Source organism: Sylvia atricapilla, chromosome 2 (genome assembly GCF_009819655.1).
Source record: "Sylvia atricapilla isolate bSylAtr1 chromosome 2, bSylAtr1.pri, whole genome shotgun sequence".
NCBI lineage: Eukaryota > Metazoa > Chordata > Aves > Passeriformes > Sylviidae > Sylvia > Sylvia atricapilla.
Genome location: NC_089141.1, coordinates 51,754,028 through 51,776,150, shown reverse-complemented (window position 1 = coordinate 51,776,150; position 22,123 = coordinate 51,754,028). Strand labels below are relative to the sequence as shown.

The 22,123-nt window shown below is 41.4% G+C and overlaps 1 protein-coding gene across 2 annotated transcripts in view; it reads left to right on the top strand.

The window, feature by feature from the left end:
• The first annotated feature begins 12,687 nt into the window (after positions 1–12,687).
• Positions 12,688–22,123, top strand: part of RNASEH2B (ribonuclease H2 subunit B) — a 37,543-nt gene continuing 28,107 nt past the window's right edge. For both annotated transcript variants that reach the window (XM_066313247.1, XM_066313246.1), the window contains exon 1: positions 12,688–12,829. In XM_066313247.1, the coding sequence (XP_066169344.1) occupies positions 12,748–12,829 (82 nt within the window). In that variant the 5' untranslated portion in view covers positions 12,688–12,747. The remainder of the gene's footprint in view (positions 12,830–22,123) is intronic.

Sequence of the window (22,123 nt, the reverse complement as noted above, 5' to 3'; positions counted from 1 at the left end):
TTCTTTGTTATCCAAATGTGCAAAAGATTTCAGCTTGAAATCAGTCAGATTTTTTTACTACGGGCTCCGCTGCTTTCTTCTTTTATTCAAACAGACTAATTTCAAATTCTGTTACTATCCCTTTGAACCAGCAGTTCTGCTGTTTTTGTGTAATGAGCTGTACATGTTTCAAAACAGTCAAAGAGAATTAAGTCATAAAACAGTAGATCTCTGATCCACCTGAGTGTCAAGGAAAAATTAAAAACATATTTTGGAGAAAGATAAAGGAATCACATCAGCCATTGGTCTGGGTACTTTAAGAAGACACAGGTATATCAGAAAAGCTGAGTTCAACTGGTGATGCATGGCTTTTCTACAGAAGTTTGTGTTCAAGAAGTTTTTAATTTCTGTTCAACTCACTAACAGTGTATATAGCAGAATCAGCTCCCTTACCTGAAATGAAATTTTGGACTGAACTCATCTACATTTTTGAATTAAATTGTTCCAGATAGATACAAGGTTTGAACTTGCATTCAATTATTCAAAAGAAGTTTCAATGAAATTAAATGAAAATTTATTTTATTTTTGCAGTATTTTTCTACATTTTCTAGAGCACATATTAAAGCATATATTAAATACACATGCCTCCTAATTGCTATTACTTTTAGCATAGTTTCCCATAATTCCCACAATGGGGCAATCTGTTTGTCTTCCTCTCCTGACCTCCATGGTCAGTTTCAATCAAATTAGAAAGAGCAAGGCTCAAACTGAAGTCTTACCTTAGGTTTTTAACTTGACCAAACATTTCAGAAAACTGAAGAATAAGCTCTCCTGGAGCAAAGTTCCCCTCTACAGTCAGAGGAGACAGGGGAGTACCTTTGGATATCCCTGAAGGCAGACCTTGTCTGCAAAAATCAGATGCCTAGTCTCAGAAAGGCAGCAATGACCTATTGTTGCTTTGGTAGGGCAGAAACACTGAAATAAGCCTGGCTCTCTGGCTTTCTTGAATTTAAGCTCAAGTTAGGTTGCACAGTTAGGCAGGCTTGAACCCATCTCAGGCATCTATAAAACAATGAAGATTTTCTGGAGGACAGACAACTTGCCCTCCCTGAGACAGAGACATGGTGAGCTCAGCTATGGCAGGGTCTAGGGGCCAACAGCACATCCCAGCTCTGCTGCAGCATGTGATGAGTCTCAGCTGGCTCAGAAAGTGCAGAGGACCTGGGCAGTGGAGCTGGGATTATGATGAAGGAGGCTGAAGAACAAAGACAGAATTCCATAAGGAACAATTTGTTTCTTTTAGAATTTGTTTGCATTCATTAGTTCTGCTGCACACAAAACAACTTATTCAAGTGTGTCAGTTGCTTTTGTTTACTCTCGTAAATGCCAAATGCATTCCAAATTCAACTGTTAGAGTAATGGGTAAGCCTGTCCTTACCATACCAATTGCTTTTCCAGGACATCAAATGAAAATGCTCTGTTGTAGGAATATATCTTTTGTGGGCGGATTTGCTGATATTGCAGTCCAAATGCCTAACTCTTACAGGAACAACCATTGCACTGACTCTTGCTTATATTTTTAATCTTTCTTTGGCCCCTGGCCATATTCTAAATAAATGAAACATGCCTGTATTGTTCCATCCAGCAGACAGATGATAAAAGGTCTGTTTCAGACTATGGGCAAGCCAGTCTTCAGCCAGTCACTTCTAAAGATATGGAACAAGTACAGCAGTCTTTAAGTTTAATACAACCCTTTCACATTTTAAATCAATTTACAATCTTTCTTTGTAATCAGTTTGGTTACTTCCCAAATCCAGTGCAGGGGATGTTTTATTGCCAATTCTTCATTTCTGGTATGATGTCCTTGATAAGGGTTATGTCAAAGACAACAATTCTTGATCTCTACAGAATCTTTGAAACAGCATCTCACACAGATCTTTTGTTTCAATAAAGCTATGGATGGTACATAAATCTTAACAAGTTATTATTTTAATTATCTGCCTTGAAGGTCACAAAATACTGTTAATGATGTTCCAAGTAACAAGGACCCTTTGCCTCCTTGAATTTCCCTTGAGAACATACTTGGCTGAAATAAAATTTGACGTATATTAACAATATAATCTTTTTGCAGTGCTCACAAAATAAGACTTACTTGCATTAGTGAAGACACAACACTTCATAAGCCAATACATAATTCAACTGAGAATACTGATTTTCAGTCTGAATTAAAAGTAACCTGAGAGTACAGCTAATTTCATTATGATTAACACATGCAGCAAGCTAAGAATTCACCAAATACCTAATTACCAGTAAGATTTATTTTGCACATGAATTCAGGAGACTTTTCAAAGATAAACAAAAAACTGCTGTGAAGTGAAAAGTTTTATGTGGTATAGGAGCTGAAACCATTAACTCAAAAACAACTGAAAATCCTAAATTCTTACATTTCCACAGGAAAAAACCCCTCTTTTTCTTCCTGAAAATTTCTACTGTCAGAAAAAAAAACAGGGCAAAGGATTCCTGCATGCCTGGTTGTCCATTTGGAGTCAAGGCAATCACTTTTCCTGGGCTGGTAGTTCTGGGTAAATGGACACCTTGCATGCACCAGTACCTGCACTCATCTGCAGTTGTTACACTGTCTGTTTCATACTCATGCAGATCTACAGTAAATTTTCTTCATGTGCAGTAAGTCTTACACTTCCAGAAATGTCAAGCTCGCAGTGCATGAACTGGCCAGGCCTATGAAATCTTCACCCATAAGTCCTAGAAACAGGTGAGCCTTGCAAGATTTGTTTGGCTACTGACCTGTTGTGCCTGCTTGCTGTGGTCCTATTTGGCAAAAATTCTCACTTGAGCATATTATGAGCCATAGTGAAGCGTGGCTGTGTCTAAACTAGTAAATAAAACAACCCAGAGTGCCTTCCATGGACCCAAGGGAAGAAACATGATGCTGATACTGTACTCTCCCCCAAAACAGGGTGGCCCTGTGTGGTGGGTTGACCCTAGCTGAGTGCCAGATGTCCACCAAAACCACTTTGCCACCTCCCCCTACTGGGCAGGGAAAAGAAAATATAAGAAAAGGCTAGTGGATAGAGAGATAGGGGCAGGGAAAAAAATCACTCAACAATTACTGTCATGGGCAAAACAGATTCAACTTGGGAAAAGTGATTTATTGCAAATCAAAACAGAGCAGAGTAATGAGAAATAAACCTGAATCTTAAAACACACTCCCCATGCCCTCCCTTCTTCCAGGCAGGGCTCAACTTCGCTCACAATTTCTCTACCTCCGCTCTGCCAGTGGAGCAGGGAGATGGTGAATGGGGGCTGCGGTCAGTTCATCACACATTGTCATCACACATCCTCAGCGAGATGACTCACTCTTTCCCTGCTCCAGCATAGTGTCCCTCCCACAGGAAACAGTCCTTCACAAACTTCTCCAACATGAATCCTTCCCACAGGCTGCAGTTCTTTCTTCATAAATTGCTCCTGTGTGGGTCCTTTTCATGGGATGCAGTCCTTCAGGAACAGGCTGCTCTGGTGTGAGTCTCCACAGAGGCACAGGTCCTGCCAGGAGTCTGCTACAGCACAAGCTTCTTGTGGGGCCACAGCCTCCTTTGGGGCATCCATCTGCTCTGGGTGGGGTTATTCACAGGCTGCAGATGGATCCCTGCTCCACTGCGGACATCCACAGGCTGCAGAGGCACAGCTGCTTCACCATGGGCTGCACCAGGGGCTGCAGAGGAATCTCAGCTCTGGTGCCTGAAGCATCTCCTGCCCCTCCTTCCCCACTGACCTTGGTGTCTGCAGAACTGTTGCTCTCACATAGTCTCATTTCTCTTTCTGTCTGCAACCATGCAGGTTTTCTCCCCTTCTTAACTCTGCTATTCCAGAGGCACTACCATTGTCACTGCTGGACTCAGCCTTGGCCAGTGGAGGGTCTGTCCTGGAGCCAGCTGGCACTGGATCTCTCAGACATGGGGAAAGCTTCTGGCAGATTCTTACAAAAGTGACCCCTGTAGCCCCTCCTGCTACCAAAACCTTGCCATGCAAACCCAACTCACACTGCTCACACTACTTATTGGGCAAGGTCTTGTTGTCCCTGGCATTGTGCTGGTGCAGTGTCTGGGAAGTTTACTACTTGGCACAGGATTAAAATTGGAGTTGCTACCAATTAGACGGTACAGATGGTTTCTGGACAATGCTTGAGGCCATACTCTAACCCTGTTTATTTTACTTCTGATATCACTCACAGTTACAGTAAAGAAGCTACAACCAGGAATTATGCAAAAAGCAGAAGACATCTGTGTTCTATGGGGATTGGCCACTCTAACAGTGGAAGAACCAATAACTTGTCTTAAATACGTTTCTTCATCTGTGAAGGCAGTGTATTCTGCGTTAAATGAGGCTTCTTTGACTTAAAATGGGTGTCTCAAACTGCTCTAGACCTGCCTGTTCTTTCTAACCCCACTCACACCTGTGCCCTCTGCTTACAGCTCACCCTGCTTTCACTTGTAGGCGAAGTCCACTTCTCACACAACAACTACGCAGCCCACACTTCTGGCCGTGTGGAGGGATATCTATGCATGACCACAGATGGGCATTGGCAGATAACTCCTTCTAACCTATTTGGGTTGTAGAATAACAACAGCAAAACAATGTTCCAAATTCACCAGTGAAGCTCATTTTCTAATGAATTTGAGTTTTGTAGGTGACTGAATTTTCCTTTGAACTGTGGCATAAGCTCAAGTTCTCATTAGATGTCACATAAACCATGCACATGTTAGCCATTTTACAAATGCTATTATTCAAAAGCTGGGAAGCCTTCAGGAATATTCACACCTATGTGTGTTGTGGTTTAACCCCATCTGGCAGCTGAGCACCATTGCAACTGCTCATTCACTCCCACCATCCCAGGTCAGGAGGAGAATCAGAAAATCTTCAACCTCATGGCCTGAAGTAGGAACAGCTTAACAATTCAAACAAAATAAAATATGTTAATAATACTAATAATACTAATTATAATAACAACAATATTCATAATGAAAGAGGGAGAGAAATAAACACCCCTAAAACCAAGCAATGCTCAATACGTTTGCTTACCACACACTGAGTGATGCCCAGCTGGTCCCCAAGCAGTGATCTGCCTCTTCTGGCCAACTTCTCACAGTTTAAATACTGACCATGATGTTCTGCAGTATGGAATACTCCCTTGGCCAGTTTGGGTCAGCTGTCATGACCACATTTCCTCCCAGGTTCTGGCACACCTGCTGGCTGGCAGAGCACGAGAGACTGAAAAGCCCTCGATTCAGAGTAAGCACTACTTAGCAACAACGAAAACTGTCAGTGTGTTGTCGACATTGAGATATATTCTTATACCAACTTCAAAACACATCACTGTACCAGCTACTCAGAAGAAAATTAACTCTATCCCAGCATGACAACAAGAAGGAATTATTAAGAGAGAGAAACCTTGGCTATGATGTTGATATTCCACTGCCTGACAACATTTGATCATCAAAATACTCATGACTAAGGCATTTAGAATTTGTGTTTCTTTATCTCATAATCCTCTTCTTCCCTAGAAAGGTCACTAATGTCATCTGAGATACCCTAAGATATCTGATACATGTATATACAAGTAGAGGTTATAACAAAAGACATATGGGAGATAGTGCCCCACTGGACCAGAAATGGCTGGTGTTCCCACTTTGCAAACATATTGAGCCTACAGTCAACAAATGCCATGGATTTTAGAAAGCTGATGGGCTGTCCAGAGATAGATATTTGTTTTAGGGGGAGCTGAATGTCACCTGAAAGATGTTTCTTTCCTCAGCCTGGGTATGCACTCTCATAAAATATGAACCTGAATCAAATGTGTTTGAAGTCAGTGACCACGTACTGAGGGAGGACTCAGACATTAATAAAAATAAACAATATTCTCCTCTAAGCCCTACTTCCTTAGGAGACTGGGCTATAAACACTACTCAGAGTTTCCATAATTATTTTGCTGTTGGTTCCCTGTCCCACTCTGTTGATGGTAGAGGACAGAGACATTTTATGGCAGCACGTATGACAGCAATTCAGTGGGTCTGCTGCAAGACTAAGTCTGGGTTTGAAGTGCACAAATTGACCATCATTTGTGCTTCCCAGATTGGCACACAGTATTTGCTAGGAAATAAATTAGGTCTGTATGGAATTATCTCTCCGAAGACAGCATTATAAACAGTTCTCTTCTTTGAGATCCCACCTGGTGGGTTTTCTGCAAGAGCATAAATGTGTTGGTTTAGACTTGTATCTCTGAAATCAGAAGTTAACTATTTGAAATTTCTTAATTTAGCATAAGGAACATCTGTAATGCTGTCTTGGTTGTTGCTGGATTAAAGAATTATGAATGTGTTGCTTTAATAATAGAATTGCTACAGCAAGGGAGGGGAAAATGGCAGAAATAAAACCATTAATCACACAGTGGTTGTTCAGAGAGAATTCCTCAGTGAGAAGAAACAGGAACACCACAGATCAACAGAAATTATAGATGTTTAAAGATGTTTGAGGAGAAGACCAAGTGGCATTTTCTGAACTATATGGACAGTATCCTAGGATTAGCAGTACTTTAGGATACACTAGGATATTCTAGGATAAATAGTATTCTCACAAATGTCTGAAAAATTTAGATTTCTGTTCCTCAGTATCAAAGGAATGAAGCCTCAACAGAACAACACACAAACATGTATATGTATTTTATATGGAATATATTTATATATATATTTAAATGGTTGTGTCAGTATACACAGATACATGTACAGTGTATGTATCCAGGTATATCATCTGTGGTAGCAAGATATTGTTAACTTTGTTTTCTTACAGATATTACATTTCTAACCATTGATACCCTGGAAGGAAAATTGCAGCATCAAAACTGTCAAAGTACTTTTGGCTAACAACAACAACAACAACAATGATACTACCAGCAAAAATAACAATAATAATGCCATCACACAGCACTTACAAGGTTCACTGTAACATTCAATCTCAAGTGTTACTTCTCTCTCACCATAATGGACAGTTTGTTTCAGAGCTTTCATGCTCTGCATTTCAAATGAACTTTTGCTTTCTGAAAGTGTCCTAATGGGGCTGAGGCATTTATAGAAATACACAGTAAAGGAAGACAGGGTTAATATGGCTGCTATAATGCTTTTGATGCAACAACTTTTAATCTGATAATGTTAGAAAAATCTCATATGTTTCATAAAAAAAAAAAAAATTCAGGGACCTTGTAGGCTTTTTTTAATTTTTTTTTTTGGGTTGTTTGGTTTGGGGGTTTTTTTGGGGGGGCATGGGGTTTTTTTGGTTGGTTGGTTGGTTTTGGGGTGGTGCTGTTTTTAGTTTGGGGATTTTCTGTGTGCGTGTGCACTTTGGGTTTGTTTCCCAGTGTCTAAGTCATAATGAGGATATTTTGCAGTAACTTACTGCTTTGGATAAATTATCAAGCACATTAAACAAGTGTTGCTACTGTTCATTTCAAGCCAGCTCACAATCTGTATACTCATTCAACTTTTTTCTCTAAACAGTATACATCATTCTGAGCAGCTTCTATAAACAGACCAAGACTTGCTTGCTATAGCAACACACCTCCAGTAAGTGAATTTTCTGGCTGATTAAACAGAGGAACAAGAACATTTCTTATATCCAGCCAACTTGTGTCAATAAATATCTGCTTGTGCTAACCCCACAATAAGGTCCTTATCCATTCTTAGTGTGATGGATGCACCAGAAACGGGGAAAGGGAGATGATAACAATGATCACGACAGACACTCTCCAAGCACAGACAAAAAAAAAAAAAAAAAAAAAAAAAAAAGTGGAGAAAAGTTATTACCTTTCATCTGAGGTATCTTCAATTTGGATATCTACCTCTAGATAGGTGCACTCACTCTGACATAAACTTACAAAGTAAGCCAGATGGAATGATGGAATGGATGCTACTCTGTTTCTCTACATTTACTATAAAAAGACACTATATAATCAGATTGAAACTACATATTTACAGTATAAAATTAGGCAACATGAATCCCAGGGTGTCTGTGGGTGTGCCTACATTTTCCCAACTAATTCTGCTTTCTTCCTTTTCTCTCTCTTACTGCTATTTGACTTGACATACCGGCAAACTTTGGAACTCAGTAGGTTATTTCTATTAAGGCCAAAAACTGTAATTATTACGTATAGGTGCACAAGGTGATGCAACCTTGTTTAGTATAAAGGACAAAGTGATTTCTGCTCACAGCTGGTTAGAATATTTTTCACCATTGCTTGAGTACTTTTAAATTAATAATGTTATTTTCCTTGAAATGGACTATTTTCAATAAGAGAAGAACTTACTTAGACAAATGCTGTCATGAACAACTATTGAAAATTATTTTTCATCTTGACAGATTGACTTGAAATTTCAGTTATAAATTCAAATGAGGTTTGCAATGCCAGTATGTGTTCTTTCAGGTCAATGCCATCTCCGTGTCAGGCTCCCATATTTTCAATTTGTTTCAAAGCCATACATGCTTTGTTTTTAATGAAACCAAACAAAGCAATAATTTGGCCTGTGATTAACTTAGAACAGTATTTTAAGCCAGATAACTTAAAATAAATCATAGATATTGTGGTACATCAGCTAAAGTTACATGTATCATTAGGCCTTTTACTGGGATTAAATGTAACCCTTTCACCCCTACATACAGGTGACCCTTAAATATGCAGAGGAATGAATTTAAAGCCATACATCTAAATGCTTGAACCACTTAAGCATAAAGTAGATAAACTTGGCCCATATTTGTCGAAACGGTGTAAAATGAAACATAATTATGTGGAAATATTTTTGTCTTTTAAAGAATCTTTACTTAACAATGAATCACACTTTTTCTGTACAGGTTTTTTTTTTTTTTTTTTTCCTTGCTCTGAGCAAAGATTAAAACTGCCTTCACTTAGAACTAGTGTAGGGGAGGAGGAAGGAGTATATTCTGCAGCTGAAGGTGGACAAGAGGTAGCGTTTCTTTGGCACCAGAACTAAGTAATATTTTTTTGGCAAAAAGTGATGCTTGCATTTGCACAAATACTCGAATTATAAGAAGCAGGCCTAGCAGAAATGAATGAACAGACAGCATGCAGGTGAAGTCTGAATGCAAATCAAATGGCTCTAAAATGTGGAGAACAATTGTCCTCAGACTGGGTTAGGGTTAGTCCCATATTGGATGCATTTAACTTTCTGGACTTAATGAGTCATATGGATCCAAATGAGACTACCCATGTGCATGAAATTAAGATTCGAGTATTTAAAATGATATCACTGCAGCAGTTCAGATCAGTCTAGTGTTTTTAATGTCAGCATTTCCTTTCAGGGAGACACCACTATGGTTTAAAAGTGTTGGCAAGCCTGAAGGTAAAGTATTTAATTCTTAAGCAAATAAGATTTTAGTATCATCAGCTCCTGACAGAAATCCCTAATTGGTTTATCTTTTGCTTACAGTGATATACTATATCCTCTGTTTATAAAGGGGAACAGTACATATCAAGTGTGCATGAGTAACAACAGAAAGTTTTAAATATTTAATATGTATGAATTACTGCATTATTTTTTATTCCAAAACTGATGTCATTCTAGAGCCTTGTCCAGGACTATTTGAGAATTTCCGTTTGGGGCATTTCAAAGTATCTGAGAAAAACATTTCTATCTGAAAGTTCCTGGAAAAGGACATTATAGATCCCAGGGCCAATATACATCTAGAGATTGTGGGAGATGCTTGTAAATCAAAAGAAATGAACAGCTGAAATGTTCATTCTGCTCAGTTGATGGTAGGAGTACTCAGCACCTCTGAAAATTAGCTTGCTTACCAGGTGCCTAAATAAGGATGGATTGGTGCTTTGAAAAATGTGAGCTTAATAAGTCAGTATTGTAAACATACAGCAGTGTTTGCTACAACATTTCCATCACACACAACAGTCAGGGAGGAAATAGGAGCAGCTCTGGAACAACAGCAGCTTATGCTTCTAGACTTGATCCTGACACAGGCTGCATGTGGAGGCTTGCAGACTTGGATTCCTGGCTTTTCCAGAGCTTTCTGAAGCTCAGTGGTGTACAACATGCTAAGACTCATCATTTTCAGGACTAGAAGCCAAATCTCCTGGAGAACCCTTTTTTCCCACATGGAAGGCTTTCCTTCCAGGAAGGTTTCAAACACATCAATCAGCTCTGTTCTGCTCATCCAGTGGTATTGTACAAATTACAGTGGAACTGGTGAGCTTCTTTCTCTCTTTGCTAACACAAAGTGAGGAGAGTTTTACAAGACCCATCAGTGAGCGCTGCAATCCAGGCATACACCACAGCAAATTGCAATCACTCTGAGAGCAAGTGATTTCTCTGGGGAGTTCAAAACACATGGTGCAATAAAGTATTTGGCACTTATATCTTGCCTTACTTCAATCAATGGAAAAAAGTCAGAAAAAAATTAAAATAAAACAAATTTAGATTACATTAATCTCAGTGATGAAGGTATATGCTCAAACTTCAGGAAATTATTTTTTTCAGCCTTACATCAGCTCAGCTGTTTTGCATATGCTGGTCTTGGTTGGTTCTGCTCTGTTTTGGGGAATAGATGTCAGTATGTTTTTAATATTTGCTTCATATCTCTGAGATTTACAATTGATATGTATACTTTAATACTTTTGATAACATAATACTTACTCCTAAATCTCTGGGAAGGTGGCCATCAATCCAGTCTTGTGTGAGTAAAGCCAAGTTGACATATATATATATATATATATATATATACACATGTGCATGACCAGCCTTGCAGGACTGAGGTTCCACTGTTCCACTGAATGGCTAAAGCTGGCAGGCACCTCTGAAGAGGGTCTAGTCCAGCCCCCTTCTCTGGGCTGGGACAGCTACAGTGGCTGCTCAGAGCAACACCCAGCCTGGTTTTTAATGCCTCCACTGACAGAGATGCCACAGTCATTCACGACAACCTGCTCCCCTAAAGACACAACTTCTCACGTTTTAATGGAATTTCCTTCAGTTTGTGCTGTTTGTGTCAAGCCTAATCACAGTGTTAGAAAGAAGTAACTGCTAGAGAACTGACACATCATGACATAGAACCAGATGTAGCTGGAGAAGCGGGTCATGCAGAGGTAGGGCATGGACAAACACCCTTGCTCTAGTTCCTGGAGATGAGCATAACACAGTACAGTTTCAGCACGGGAATGATGAAACCAGGAAGTGGGCATGGACTGTACAGGGGGATCAGGACCACCCAAGCCCCCCAGAGCCCTCCGAGCCATTTCCAGAACGACCTGAAAGATCGGATCGCACTTGGTAACTAATTTACATGGAAAGTGACAAACGTGTCTTTATGGGTAGGGTGGAGAAAACCCACCTGTAGGGGCATCCGTGGACGGCAGGGACACGGAACTCTGCTGACCTGAGAAATTCTAGGACACGTGGTTTTATTGCAAGGGTCGTGGGTAAAGAGGGCTGCTTTCAGCCACCAGCCACGGCTGAAGGGAAGCCCCAAAGAGAGAGGGAGAGCGAGAGGGGGTATGAGGTAAGGGAGGTAAAAAAGCTACGAGGGGTAAGAGAGGTGAGAAGAGTGCCGGGGTCAGAGCGGTAAGAGAGAGGGAGGTAGAAGAAGCAGAGGGAGAGAGCGGGCAAGAGAGGGGGCGAAGAAGCAAAAGGAAAAAAGAGCGAGAAGAGAGCAAGGACCTTTTTACAATACATTATATCTCCTTTTGTGTTGAATATTCTAATTTACAGTGACCAACCAGTGCAAGATACAAGACCTACAAACTTTGCATGCAACCTACGAGAACTACTAAATTATCATATCATCCAATATTCTAAACTCTAAAGACTACTTTTGCTATCTACTTTTTTCTTGATGCCTTGGCAGGGTGGAGACAGACTGCATTCTTGGGTCCTTTTGTTTTCTGTCCTTCAACCTATCTGCAGGTAATCACCGTCTTCCTGCCTGCCATGCCCACATCTCAAAGCTGGCCTTCATTTCTATTTCACTCACAGATTTTACATCTTCTAGTATTTCTTACCAGACAATCATATCCAGAAGCCCTTCCTGTCCCATCTTTCCCAACACCCACCTATAGAAAGGTACCCCTCCCAAGCCTGGGCAGCGGCCCCTGGGACCATGAGCTGGATCAATAGTGAAATCGAGACTAGCGATCTCTTTTCCTCTCTCTTTTCCCTTTCTTCCTCTCTCATTCTCTCTTCTCCTCTTTAACTCGCCTCTTCCTTTCTCTCTTCCCTTTCACCCTGCCCCTATATCCAAAACCCACTGCCCTGTGCTTACATAGCTCAGGGACTAAGGAAACAATTTTCCGCCAAGTGTGCAATTCACTAATAAAACTCTCCGATTGTTGGCGGAGCCTGTCACTTCTGTCGCTCCTTTGGAGCACGAACCTTTAGGAGCCGCGGGCGCTCCCTTCTCCCCGCGGGCGCTCCCTTCTCCCGGCGGGCGCTCCCTTCTCCCCGCGGGCGCTCCCTTCTCCCGGCGGGCGCTCCCGCCCTCCCCGGCCGCCGCCCCGCGGCCCCGGTGCCGGGAAGGGAAGGGGCGGAGCGGCGGCGCGGCCGAGTCATGGCGGCGAGCCCGAGTCACGGCCGCGCCCCGCCGCCGCCCGGCCCCTTCCCGGCCCCTTCCCGGCCCGCCCCGCCCCGCCGCCATGTTGGCGCGGCGGCGGGAACGGGAGCGGCGGGATCGCGGGGCGCCCGGAGCATGCGGGGCGCACGGAGCGGGCAGGGCGCGGAGCGGCGTCCCGCGGGCGCGCACCCCGCGCAGTGGGTGCTCATTGCCCCAGGTAACCCGGGGGCGCTCCGCGGACGGGCGGCTCTGCCGCAGGCCCGGGCAGGAGGCGGGCGCTCGGCCCCGGGGACCGGGGCGGCTGCCGGGGCTGCTGCGGGCGGCCCGCCCCGCCGCGGTGTGCTGGGACCGGCTTGAGGCACGGCCCTAGGCGAGGCCCCGCACGGTACCCGGCCTCTCCTCTCCAGGGGTCCCGTTTCCCTCGCCGGATCAGTGCGTTTAATTTATGTGTGTCGTTAGAGTTTGGCTAAGGGCTCTTGCCGCCGAAGTCCCGATGGGGTCTCGCTGTCCGCTCCCTGGAGCTGGCCGCCCTCCCTGCCTCCGGCCCCGCAGTCCCTTCCTGCATTTTTTGAAGGAGAGGGTTTAGTCCCCTAAGCCACAGCTGTCAAACAGACTTCAGTCCTAAGCCAGAGCGAGATCGCCTCAGCTCTTTATTCTGAAGCAGTAGAGCTCCACATGGCAGCTCTGCAAGTGCAGTATCCAGTCTGATGTGGAGGCTCACTCTCTCCCGTGCGGCCCTGAATCAGTGGGAGGATGCCTTTGCTCCTTTACGTGTGTTTCTGCCTGGTATCCGGCTTAAACAAACAGATCACAAAATGTTTTGCTGTTAAAGAGGAGGAGTGAAACAGGATGTGTTCAAATGCCAAGACATTAAGAGGAAGGAGACATAACTGTCTTTCTAGTCTGGTTTTTAAGGAAATGTGACTTCCATGACTATCTGTGGGCCAGCTTTGTACCGTGGCTATTAATTAGCTGGCCCGTAACTGAAAAGTGTCAATGACCAAACCAGATAAAACGGAGGAGTTCTTTGGAGTAATTTTCTGAGCTTTGCCTGTGGTGATGCAAGAAATGCTGTAAATGGCACCACTGAAGGAAAGGTATAGCAAGAGTGAGCTCAGTCTTGAGACATGCACCCATAAGAAACCAGGCTTCTCTAGTTACATAAGAAACAGAACCGGTTGTTACGATTGCACTGATTCCTCTCTTCCTCTAGTTTTAACTTTTCAGTTCCATCCTTTGGTATCTGACCTCCTTGATGCCTAAGAAAGGAATTTATAAAGTGAGGAATTCCTTTTTTTAATATTGATTCTAGGCAGACTAGGATTTAAAGCTGAATCTTGTATTAGATGACTGGCTATGCCAACAGATGTCCATACTGTGCAAATATTTACAAATATGCTTAGCTTATGCATGAGTAGTCAGTTCTGTGCAGTAAGTTAAATTCTTCAGTAAGTGTTTGCAGGATTGGAGCCAGAGCTTGTAACTTTCATGAAGCCAGACAGTTTGTATTACCAGTTATGCCAGCACAGCTCTGACAAAATTTATATAGTACTCCAGACCTGTAAGAAAGTTTATTAAGCCTCAGTTGAACTTCAAAGCACATAGTGCTTTTCAAAAAAAGTCTGTGGCTGATAAATTCAGAACTCCACAGCTGATGAGACTTGCCAGCCAAACGAAACATTTCATGATTTTAGTTTTGTTTTAGCGTTATTTTCAGAAAAGCTTTTTTAAGTTAACGTGTTACCGCTTTCCAGAATTTTGCATTTCATAACTCCTCTGTTCAACGAATTGCAGAATTTTTTCATTGGCTGTTCAGCAGAATGTGTAGTAGGAAGACCTGATTGCTTTCAGGAATGAGGATGATTGCAGTTCGATTTAGAACAAAAATGTCCTTTGACAGTAAAATTCTATTCATATGACAGTCTCTATCTTCATAATACCTGTATGGCATTATGATACATGCATACATAAAACCAGCAGGTGGAAATAAGTACAGGATCTGTTTCTGGATGTGAGTTCAATGCCATTTGTTCCCAAGTCTACTAAAAAAAAGCTTGTCTGATATAGTATTGAAGGTTATAAAATTACTACTAATTTTCTTGTTTAAGTACACGTTTATATGCTGTTATATTGCATGGACAGTAAATTGCTGCTCTGCCATTCAGAGCATGTGTGATGACTGAGGAGACAAATTTCAGTTTTATTTCTGATTTTGTAGTTTTTATATCAGTTTCAGTGTTCTGGAAACAGTTCAGAAACAAGAAATCTCTTCTGTCAGGTAGAAGTGCGCATGTTCTTCATTGAGGTCATGATTCTGGCTAGAGGAATGCAGTCAGAGTGGATTTTTTACCAATTGGTGTGAACTGGATTTAGAGGGACAGACCATCCCTTTCTGTAGCAAGTGATTAATTCTGTCATATTTCCAGTACTGTAAAAGTTTGGTAATTAGTGTTCCTCTCATGCCTGCACATCAGAGCTACAAACCATATGCTCAGCAGTTACTTTGCACGGTACGTGATTCTGTGTGATTCTGTGTTTGTAGAGGTGGGTGAAGGTGGGGAGGGGAAGCACGGTTGGCTGAGGCAGTCTTTGCCCTCACCAGCCCTTCTGCCACACCAAATCACTTGGGCTGTTTGGCATGGAGAATTACACAAAGGGCACTCCAAATAGGAAGGGAAAAGGAAAGCCTTAGTCATATCTGAGCTGACTGCTAAGCAACTTCTGGATGAGATAGCAAATTTTACCTTTAGAGATGGTAGCCTTGCCTTGGCCTGGTGAGAGGTCTTGTGATGGTGTTTCTGCTGATGCTTGGTTTTTGTTGTTGGTTTTTTTTGTTTTGTTTTTTTGGATTGTTTTTTTTTTTTTTTTTCCATAAAGACAGGACAATTTGACATGCAAATCCATTCATATTTTTATGATTTTATAAGTGTAATGGTTCCTTGGTTAGGCCTTGAGCCACCCAGGGCAGGACAAAGAGGGAAGCCAGAAGTAGTGGGAGTGGAGTTATGAAGTGTTGCTCAGGCAGGGTGAGAAGAGGGTGGTAACCATGCTAATCACTCCAGAAAGGCTGGAAGCTGCTGATGTACATTGTGCAGCCTTATGTAGTGAGAGGTTGAGAAATGGATGTGAGTGGCCAGGAGAGAAAACAATGAACAAACATGAAGAGGGTAGATGGAGAGGTTGGTTGTTGTAGAGGAAGGTGAAAGGAACAGAAAACTTGGTCCTGTTGGTAGTGGTAGAGCTGTGCGTGCCGGGCTTGAAACAGAGTCAACTCTTCAGGCCATTTCTGCAGTTGCAGATTAACTGTGCAGTGGATATACAGGCACCAGATTTAGCCTGGGGCAGGCTCAGCTCAGAACTAGCAGTTTATTAGTTCAAGTACTGTGCCATGTTAACACATCTCTGCTGTTTCCAGAACCAGCTTTGCAGTGCAGCTGCTTTCAGACAGTGTCTGAACTAATAAGTCCTGATGGACCAAGCTGGCTCTTTGTAGACCCACTTGGGTGTTTCTGTGCTGTGCTCCATGTTCCAGGGGATTTTATTAGCTTGGCTGGGAATCTGGATCTCGTGTTGTGCGGAGTAGTTGACGTCGATGGTTAAGAAGACCTCCCGAATCTGGAGTTCTGGAGGAATCATGGTACGGAGACACCAAAGTGCTAACGAGTCCTGGAGGACCACTCGGGCTTCGTTGGTGAATGGCTGAGTTTCTAGATAGTGCTTTCCTGCATTTCTGGTGGTAGTTGGGTAATCAAGGCTGTCACATTACCCATGTATGCAAACTCTTTACCCCTGAGAATGTAGAAATTCCTGTACTGGCTTTCTGTTGTTGGTCTAGATACTGAACAGGTACAAGAGAAAAGTAGTAGCTCCTGGGGTTTAAACCTTGGCTCTCTCATGGCTACAAAGTTACTAATGATGTGCTTTAATAGGGCAGATTCTATCTGTATTTACTGAGTATCCATGCACTTTAAAAAAAAAATCCTGCTACTTTTTAATGTAAATGTAGGAAATTTCTACCTACTTTTTGAACTGGGCTCATGGAACTACCATTTTTTATGTGTTCTCTGAAAATCATAAGAGCTAGAAGTTATTTTCTAGATGGAGAAATACTGCTGAAACCCAGCAGTATTTTAGGGCTATCTAAATCTAAAGCTTTTTAATTTTAGGACTATCTAAATCTAAAGGCAGGGCTTTGGAAAACTCTCAAATACTGTGATAAAGTCACTGTATCTGACATAGATATGATCTAGGCTCTGTATAACAAAAAAACATTCTTACGTAATGGCTTCAAACTGGTCTTCTGAAAAATCACACTAGCTGCTTAACAGGATTGGTGTGAAGGACAATCTCTTTTTCAGTATTCCTCAGAGACAGGTGTTGTGTCAGAAGTAGAACTATTTTTATCCTTCACTGGTTTTAGCAAAGAGGTCAGGAATTGAAGGCAGTTTTCTAAGTGTGGTGTTCCACTCTACACCCAAAGTTAAGACTGATGTGTTTAATATGTTCTGTCTTTAGTCTGTATTAGGAAAATAAGTGGGGGTTAGCTGCATTCTGAAAATTATTCTCAACCTTTAATTTTCTGAGCTAGACAAGTTTAGCTGAGCACATTTTTTCAGTCTGCTGAAAGTTTTTTTAAACAGTAAATTGATTAGCTCTTTTATTGTTTTATGGGAACTGCCATATGAATAGAACTGGAAGGGTTGCAGTGGGGGAGGGAAGTTTAACAATCCTATTATTTTTAGGAATTACTTATTCAAAAATAAAAGGAGCAGTTTCATATTAGACTTGGCAAATTGTTTGAACAAATCTCCTATATGCCAAAAGTCAAATGGAGGCAGAAATAAATGGACTGTGATGGCAAAACATGGGGCATCAGCACACATTAAATTAATCCTCCATCCATTCAGTTGAGACTAAGGAACTTTTGTCTACATGCAGTAACCGAGGAAGTATTTGACTTGAAAATTTTGAGTCATAGTAAGAGAAGGTGTCATAGCAAAAGAAGCTGTAGAATACTTAATTTGTGAAAGTAGTTGGTTTTAAAAACAGAAGTAGTCAGGTTTTGCGTTAATTTTTTCCGTCCTTGCACTTTGATAGATGCTTTCATTTAGAGTTTTTTAAAAAGTTCAGTTTGTCTACTACGAAATGGATCACACTGCTGGGCTATTAGGGTGCTTGAATCAAAAATTGTAATGAGTGTCAAAATTGAGCAGAATAATTGAACAATAATACTTTCTAGAATAATAGAGGTAAAGAACTTGGAAATAATGTTTGCAACAAACAAATACGGGGGTTTTTTAACAGCTGAGTGAAAACATCAGAAAGGCTATATAAAATATGTGCACATGTCTATATACCTTTTTAATAAGGTGAATGTGAATATGCTCATTTTAGAAGTTAGCACCCTGTGGGCATATTTTACTAAACCTCCCTCTAAACTGGCATTTGCATCTCCTGAACAAAGCCTTTTGCCTGCAGGTAATTTGCACTATTCCATACATGTCATCTCCTAAAAGGCATACTGAGCTCTGCTGTGAATAAAGCCGATATAACTGGCAAGCTAAGGAGCCAGAAGGAAGCATAGCAAATAAAATAACTGAAAAGAGATGTTTTAATGTGTAACACCATCTCCCACTTCTGCTTTCTGCCATCTGGCTTGGAAGAGACCAACTTATGCCAACTTAGGCCTCTCTGCATATGGGAATGGGCTGATTCAGCCAGTAATACAGCTGCACCAGCGCTGACCCTATAAATATTGAGAAGGGAAGTCTATAGTTTTTATCCTTTCAAGTGATAACCAGTTCTTGAACTTCTCAAGACTGACCTTCCCTTTATTCAGCTGAAACTCTGCATCTTCTGCCAAGCATCTAGATTTCAGTAATGGATGAATTAGTACTGTCCATTGCTGCTAGTAAGTCCATGAACTTTTTTGACTAAGAAATTAATTGTGCCAGCATAAGGGGAAGCCAAAAGATGCTCTCAGGCTTAAGTCTTAAAATTTAGCTGTATAGCTGTGTCCTGGAGCAAAAGACCATTTAAACTGTCAAGTAGCATTTCTTTATGAAGTTGTGGTCAAGATAGAAAACAATGCCATTTTTAGATACTATGTTTTATTGTAGAATGTTCTAAATTATGCCGCACTGAACATTGTTGCCTTAGTGCACCAAATAATAAATGCCATGATTACCAAGCTGATAATACTGTCTTTTACAGTAGGTGTGCAAAAAGCCCCTTACTGAAGTGAGTACTATGTACCGTCAAAGAGGGAGTAAGGTGGTGAGGTTACATAACTGGATAACAAGATTATTTCCAAAAATCAGGTGTGGGCATGTACAAACCCATGCCTTCTATGTAAGCACCTGCAAAATATTGGCAATTTGCGGAGGTGAATTGAGCTGTGTTCTGTTCAATGCTTCCCAGAGTACTGTGAGCCAAGGGAGCACCAGTGTAGACCTGTGGCTCATCTCCTGCTTTCTCAACTCTGTAAATTCGTGTATGATTTGGTTTTCTAATAAGCGTGCACTGGTCAGAGACACCTGTGTCACATGTGGAGTAGGATATATTCCATACCACCTGCTCCTGCAGTGGGTTCTGTCTCTTGCTCCATTGAGATTACTGGTAGGATTGAAAGTTTTTACTTCTTCATTGTGGCTGGTTACTTCTCAGCTGGATGAGTGAACTGAGCTGACTTGCTGTGAGGCCATGTGATTGCTAGTTTCGGTGGAAAAAAGCGGCAGAGATGCAAAACGAGAAGGGAGCAGAGTAGGGGACTCCAGGAGTGCATTTTTCTATGGCTTGTGATCTTTGGTCATTTGAAGCCATTTAGGAAACTGTATACTCAGTCTGTGCATACCTGAATTCATTTATTATGCCTGCAGGTAATGACCTTGCAACTTTAAAAAAATCATCAAAAATGTGGGTGATACAAAGTACTGGATTTATTAGTTATTTTTCACTGGGTTTTTTTTCAGGGAATGCTGCACAACAAAGGACATGGACACTGAATTAAAGCTGTTTTCGTGATGACTGAGATTCTAAAAAGAACATAAATAAAATGTTTATTATGTACCCTTAGGCTGCATAGTGTAAAGTCTTCCATAAAATGTCTATTTAATAGGCTCCATCATAATGTCTCCATCTGACGCACCTTTCATGCACAGTTAGAAGTTAAGAAGGGAATGGAAAAGACTTGTGTAGGTGACGTATGGTTTAATATCTGTTTTTAAATGAAATCTTAACTTTATATTTCCAGACTTAAATAGTCCTTTTTCTTTGCAGGGTGGTGGTGGTTGGGAAATTTGTGCTCTCGGAGGGTTTTTTCCTCTTACGCATTTGACAGATATTTACAGCCTTTTTGCTTGCTTGGCTGGCAGCTTTTTGCATGGGAATTCCATATAACTTGATATTAGTCTGTTACATATAGTATTCCATAAGCATTTTTTAAAAAAGAAGGTGAATAGACTTTGCATCATCCATAACAGTTTCATAACTCTTAGTGGGAGTTTTTTGCTGTTTTTCAATTTATTTATGTTGCTGTACCAGGTCACCCTTTTTTGTTTTAATGATGAGATCCATTAGTGCCTCGTATCTATCCACTGTGAAGAAATTATTGCCAGAAATCCTTTGAAAGCTGGCTGACTTTCACTTAGTTGTGTTTATGTATTTTAGAGAATTTGCCTGGTTGTATGTCTGTGCTCCATGAAGCGCAATAATCTTTTCACCTTTTCTTCAGCTGCCTCCTGGAATTGTCTGCATTCTGTCTTCCCAGACAGTTTGAAGAGTGACTTGCTGGCCGAGATGCCTCCTTGAGACAGGATTAGTTGAGCCCCTCTGTACCCTTCTGTCAGATTTTATATCATTGTTGTGTGTGTTGTCCTAGGAGAAAATCGTGCTGTGAGGACACGTGTTAGTAAGCTGACCTGTCTGTGAGTCACTGTTTGTAGAGAGTGTTCTGTTCAGAGAAGTCTTACCTCTCTCCCTCCAAGTATTCCTGTAGATGAACAAGTTACTCAGGGCTGAGCTATGGGAACTGTTACAATAAGCATGGTAGAAATCATCTAATGTTTTCCTTTAGAATTTAACAAAACAACTGTTCCTGTAATGTTACTTTTTTTCTATTTATTTTCTGTAATAGAAAATATTATTTTCTGTAAGGTGATTTCTTATATGTAGGTGAACCTTAAAATTGAAAAAAAAAATCCCAACCTAGTTTAACTCTCAGTTTTACTAGAAAATGGCTACATTACTGCTTTCTAAGAAGTCTGTGTTTACTTAGCTATAAGAGATCCTTGCTGAAATACAAGGACTGATAAATGTAATGGCATTAAAGAAATCCAGTTACCTTTCCTGGCTAAAGTCCAGAACACAAATAAGTTAGGTTTGGACACCTAACATCAAAAATCCCTTGCTCAGCATTTTCCTAGTCATGAAGTATTTAAATTCAGATAAATAGGGCCTTCTTTGCCCTTAAGGCCATATTAATACTGCATCCAGTTTTCCAAGCAGGCATTCTCCCAATTGCCTCTTTTTTTTGTCTGCCAACTTGACATGTAGTAAAGCTAATCTATAACAAAAATATACTTCAGATGCCCCTGGAAATGGAGTGGAATGTTGCCTACATTTTGAGGAAACTGAAAGAAACTCAAACCACTTTTGCCTTTGCCCAGTCCTTCCCTTCTCCTTGCGCATGTCCCTTCACACAAACTATTTCCCGTGGCAGCTGTGTGGAGAGTGTGACATACACTGATCCCATCTCCATGAGATACTGGGACAAGCCTACAACTCAGACTGCTTGTTAGGGTTTGATCCCTGCTGCCCTCTGTGCAGGGGTGAACCCTTTGGAGCCTGTGGAGCACTAAAGCTCTCCATGGGCAGAGCTGTGCTGCTCTTGGCATGGGGAAGAGCTCCTGGCAGGGCCAGAGGGGCAGATGAGGGAGTGCTGAGCCTGGGATAGTGTGGGGCAGGCATGGGTGAAGGAGGGTGGTTGTCTGGGTTGGGAAGGTAGAGGATTGATGAGGAAGAGATGGGACACTGTATCCTCCCTACCTATAGATGTCTCTCATGCTTAGCAGAGATGGATAAATTCAGTGTGTTACTAGCAGGTTAGGAAGAGAACATCTCAACCCAGTGAACATGCAAATGTCATTAAAAACAGAAAAAAATGATGAAGGATTGTTAACTTAATTGCTGATAAGATGCAACTTTGGGCTCAACTGGATTCATTCCCAGGGTTCATCAATCTATGCATGAAGAAAGCAGAGCAAGTGAGCGCTGAAAGTTCCTTTGGGGTTTTTTTTTGTTTTGCTTTTTGTTTTAAATTTTGAAACTCACATTCACTGTGTATGTTTTAACATATTCATGTGAAACACATCAAAGTAAACACATGCAGTGTGTTTCTTTCACTATCATTAATCACTTCAGTGTTTTAAAAAGTAACAAAAAATACACTAATGTTAAACTGTGGTCAAGAATTGAAATATACACGGCCCAGAAACTGGAAAGTTGCCTTTGC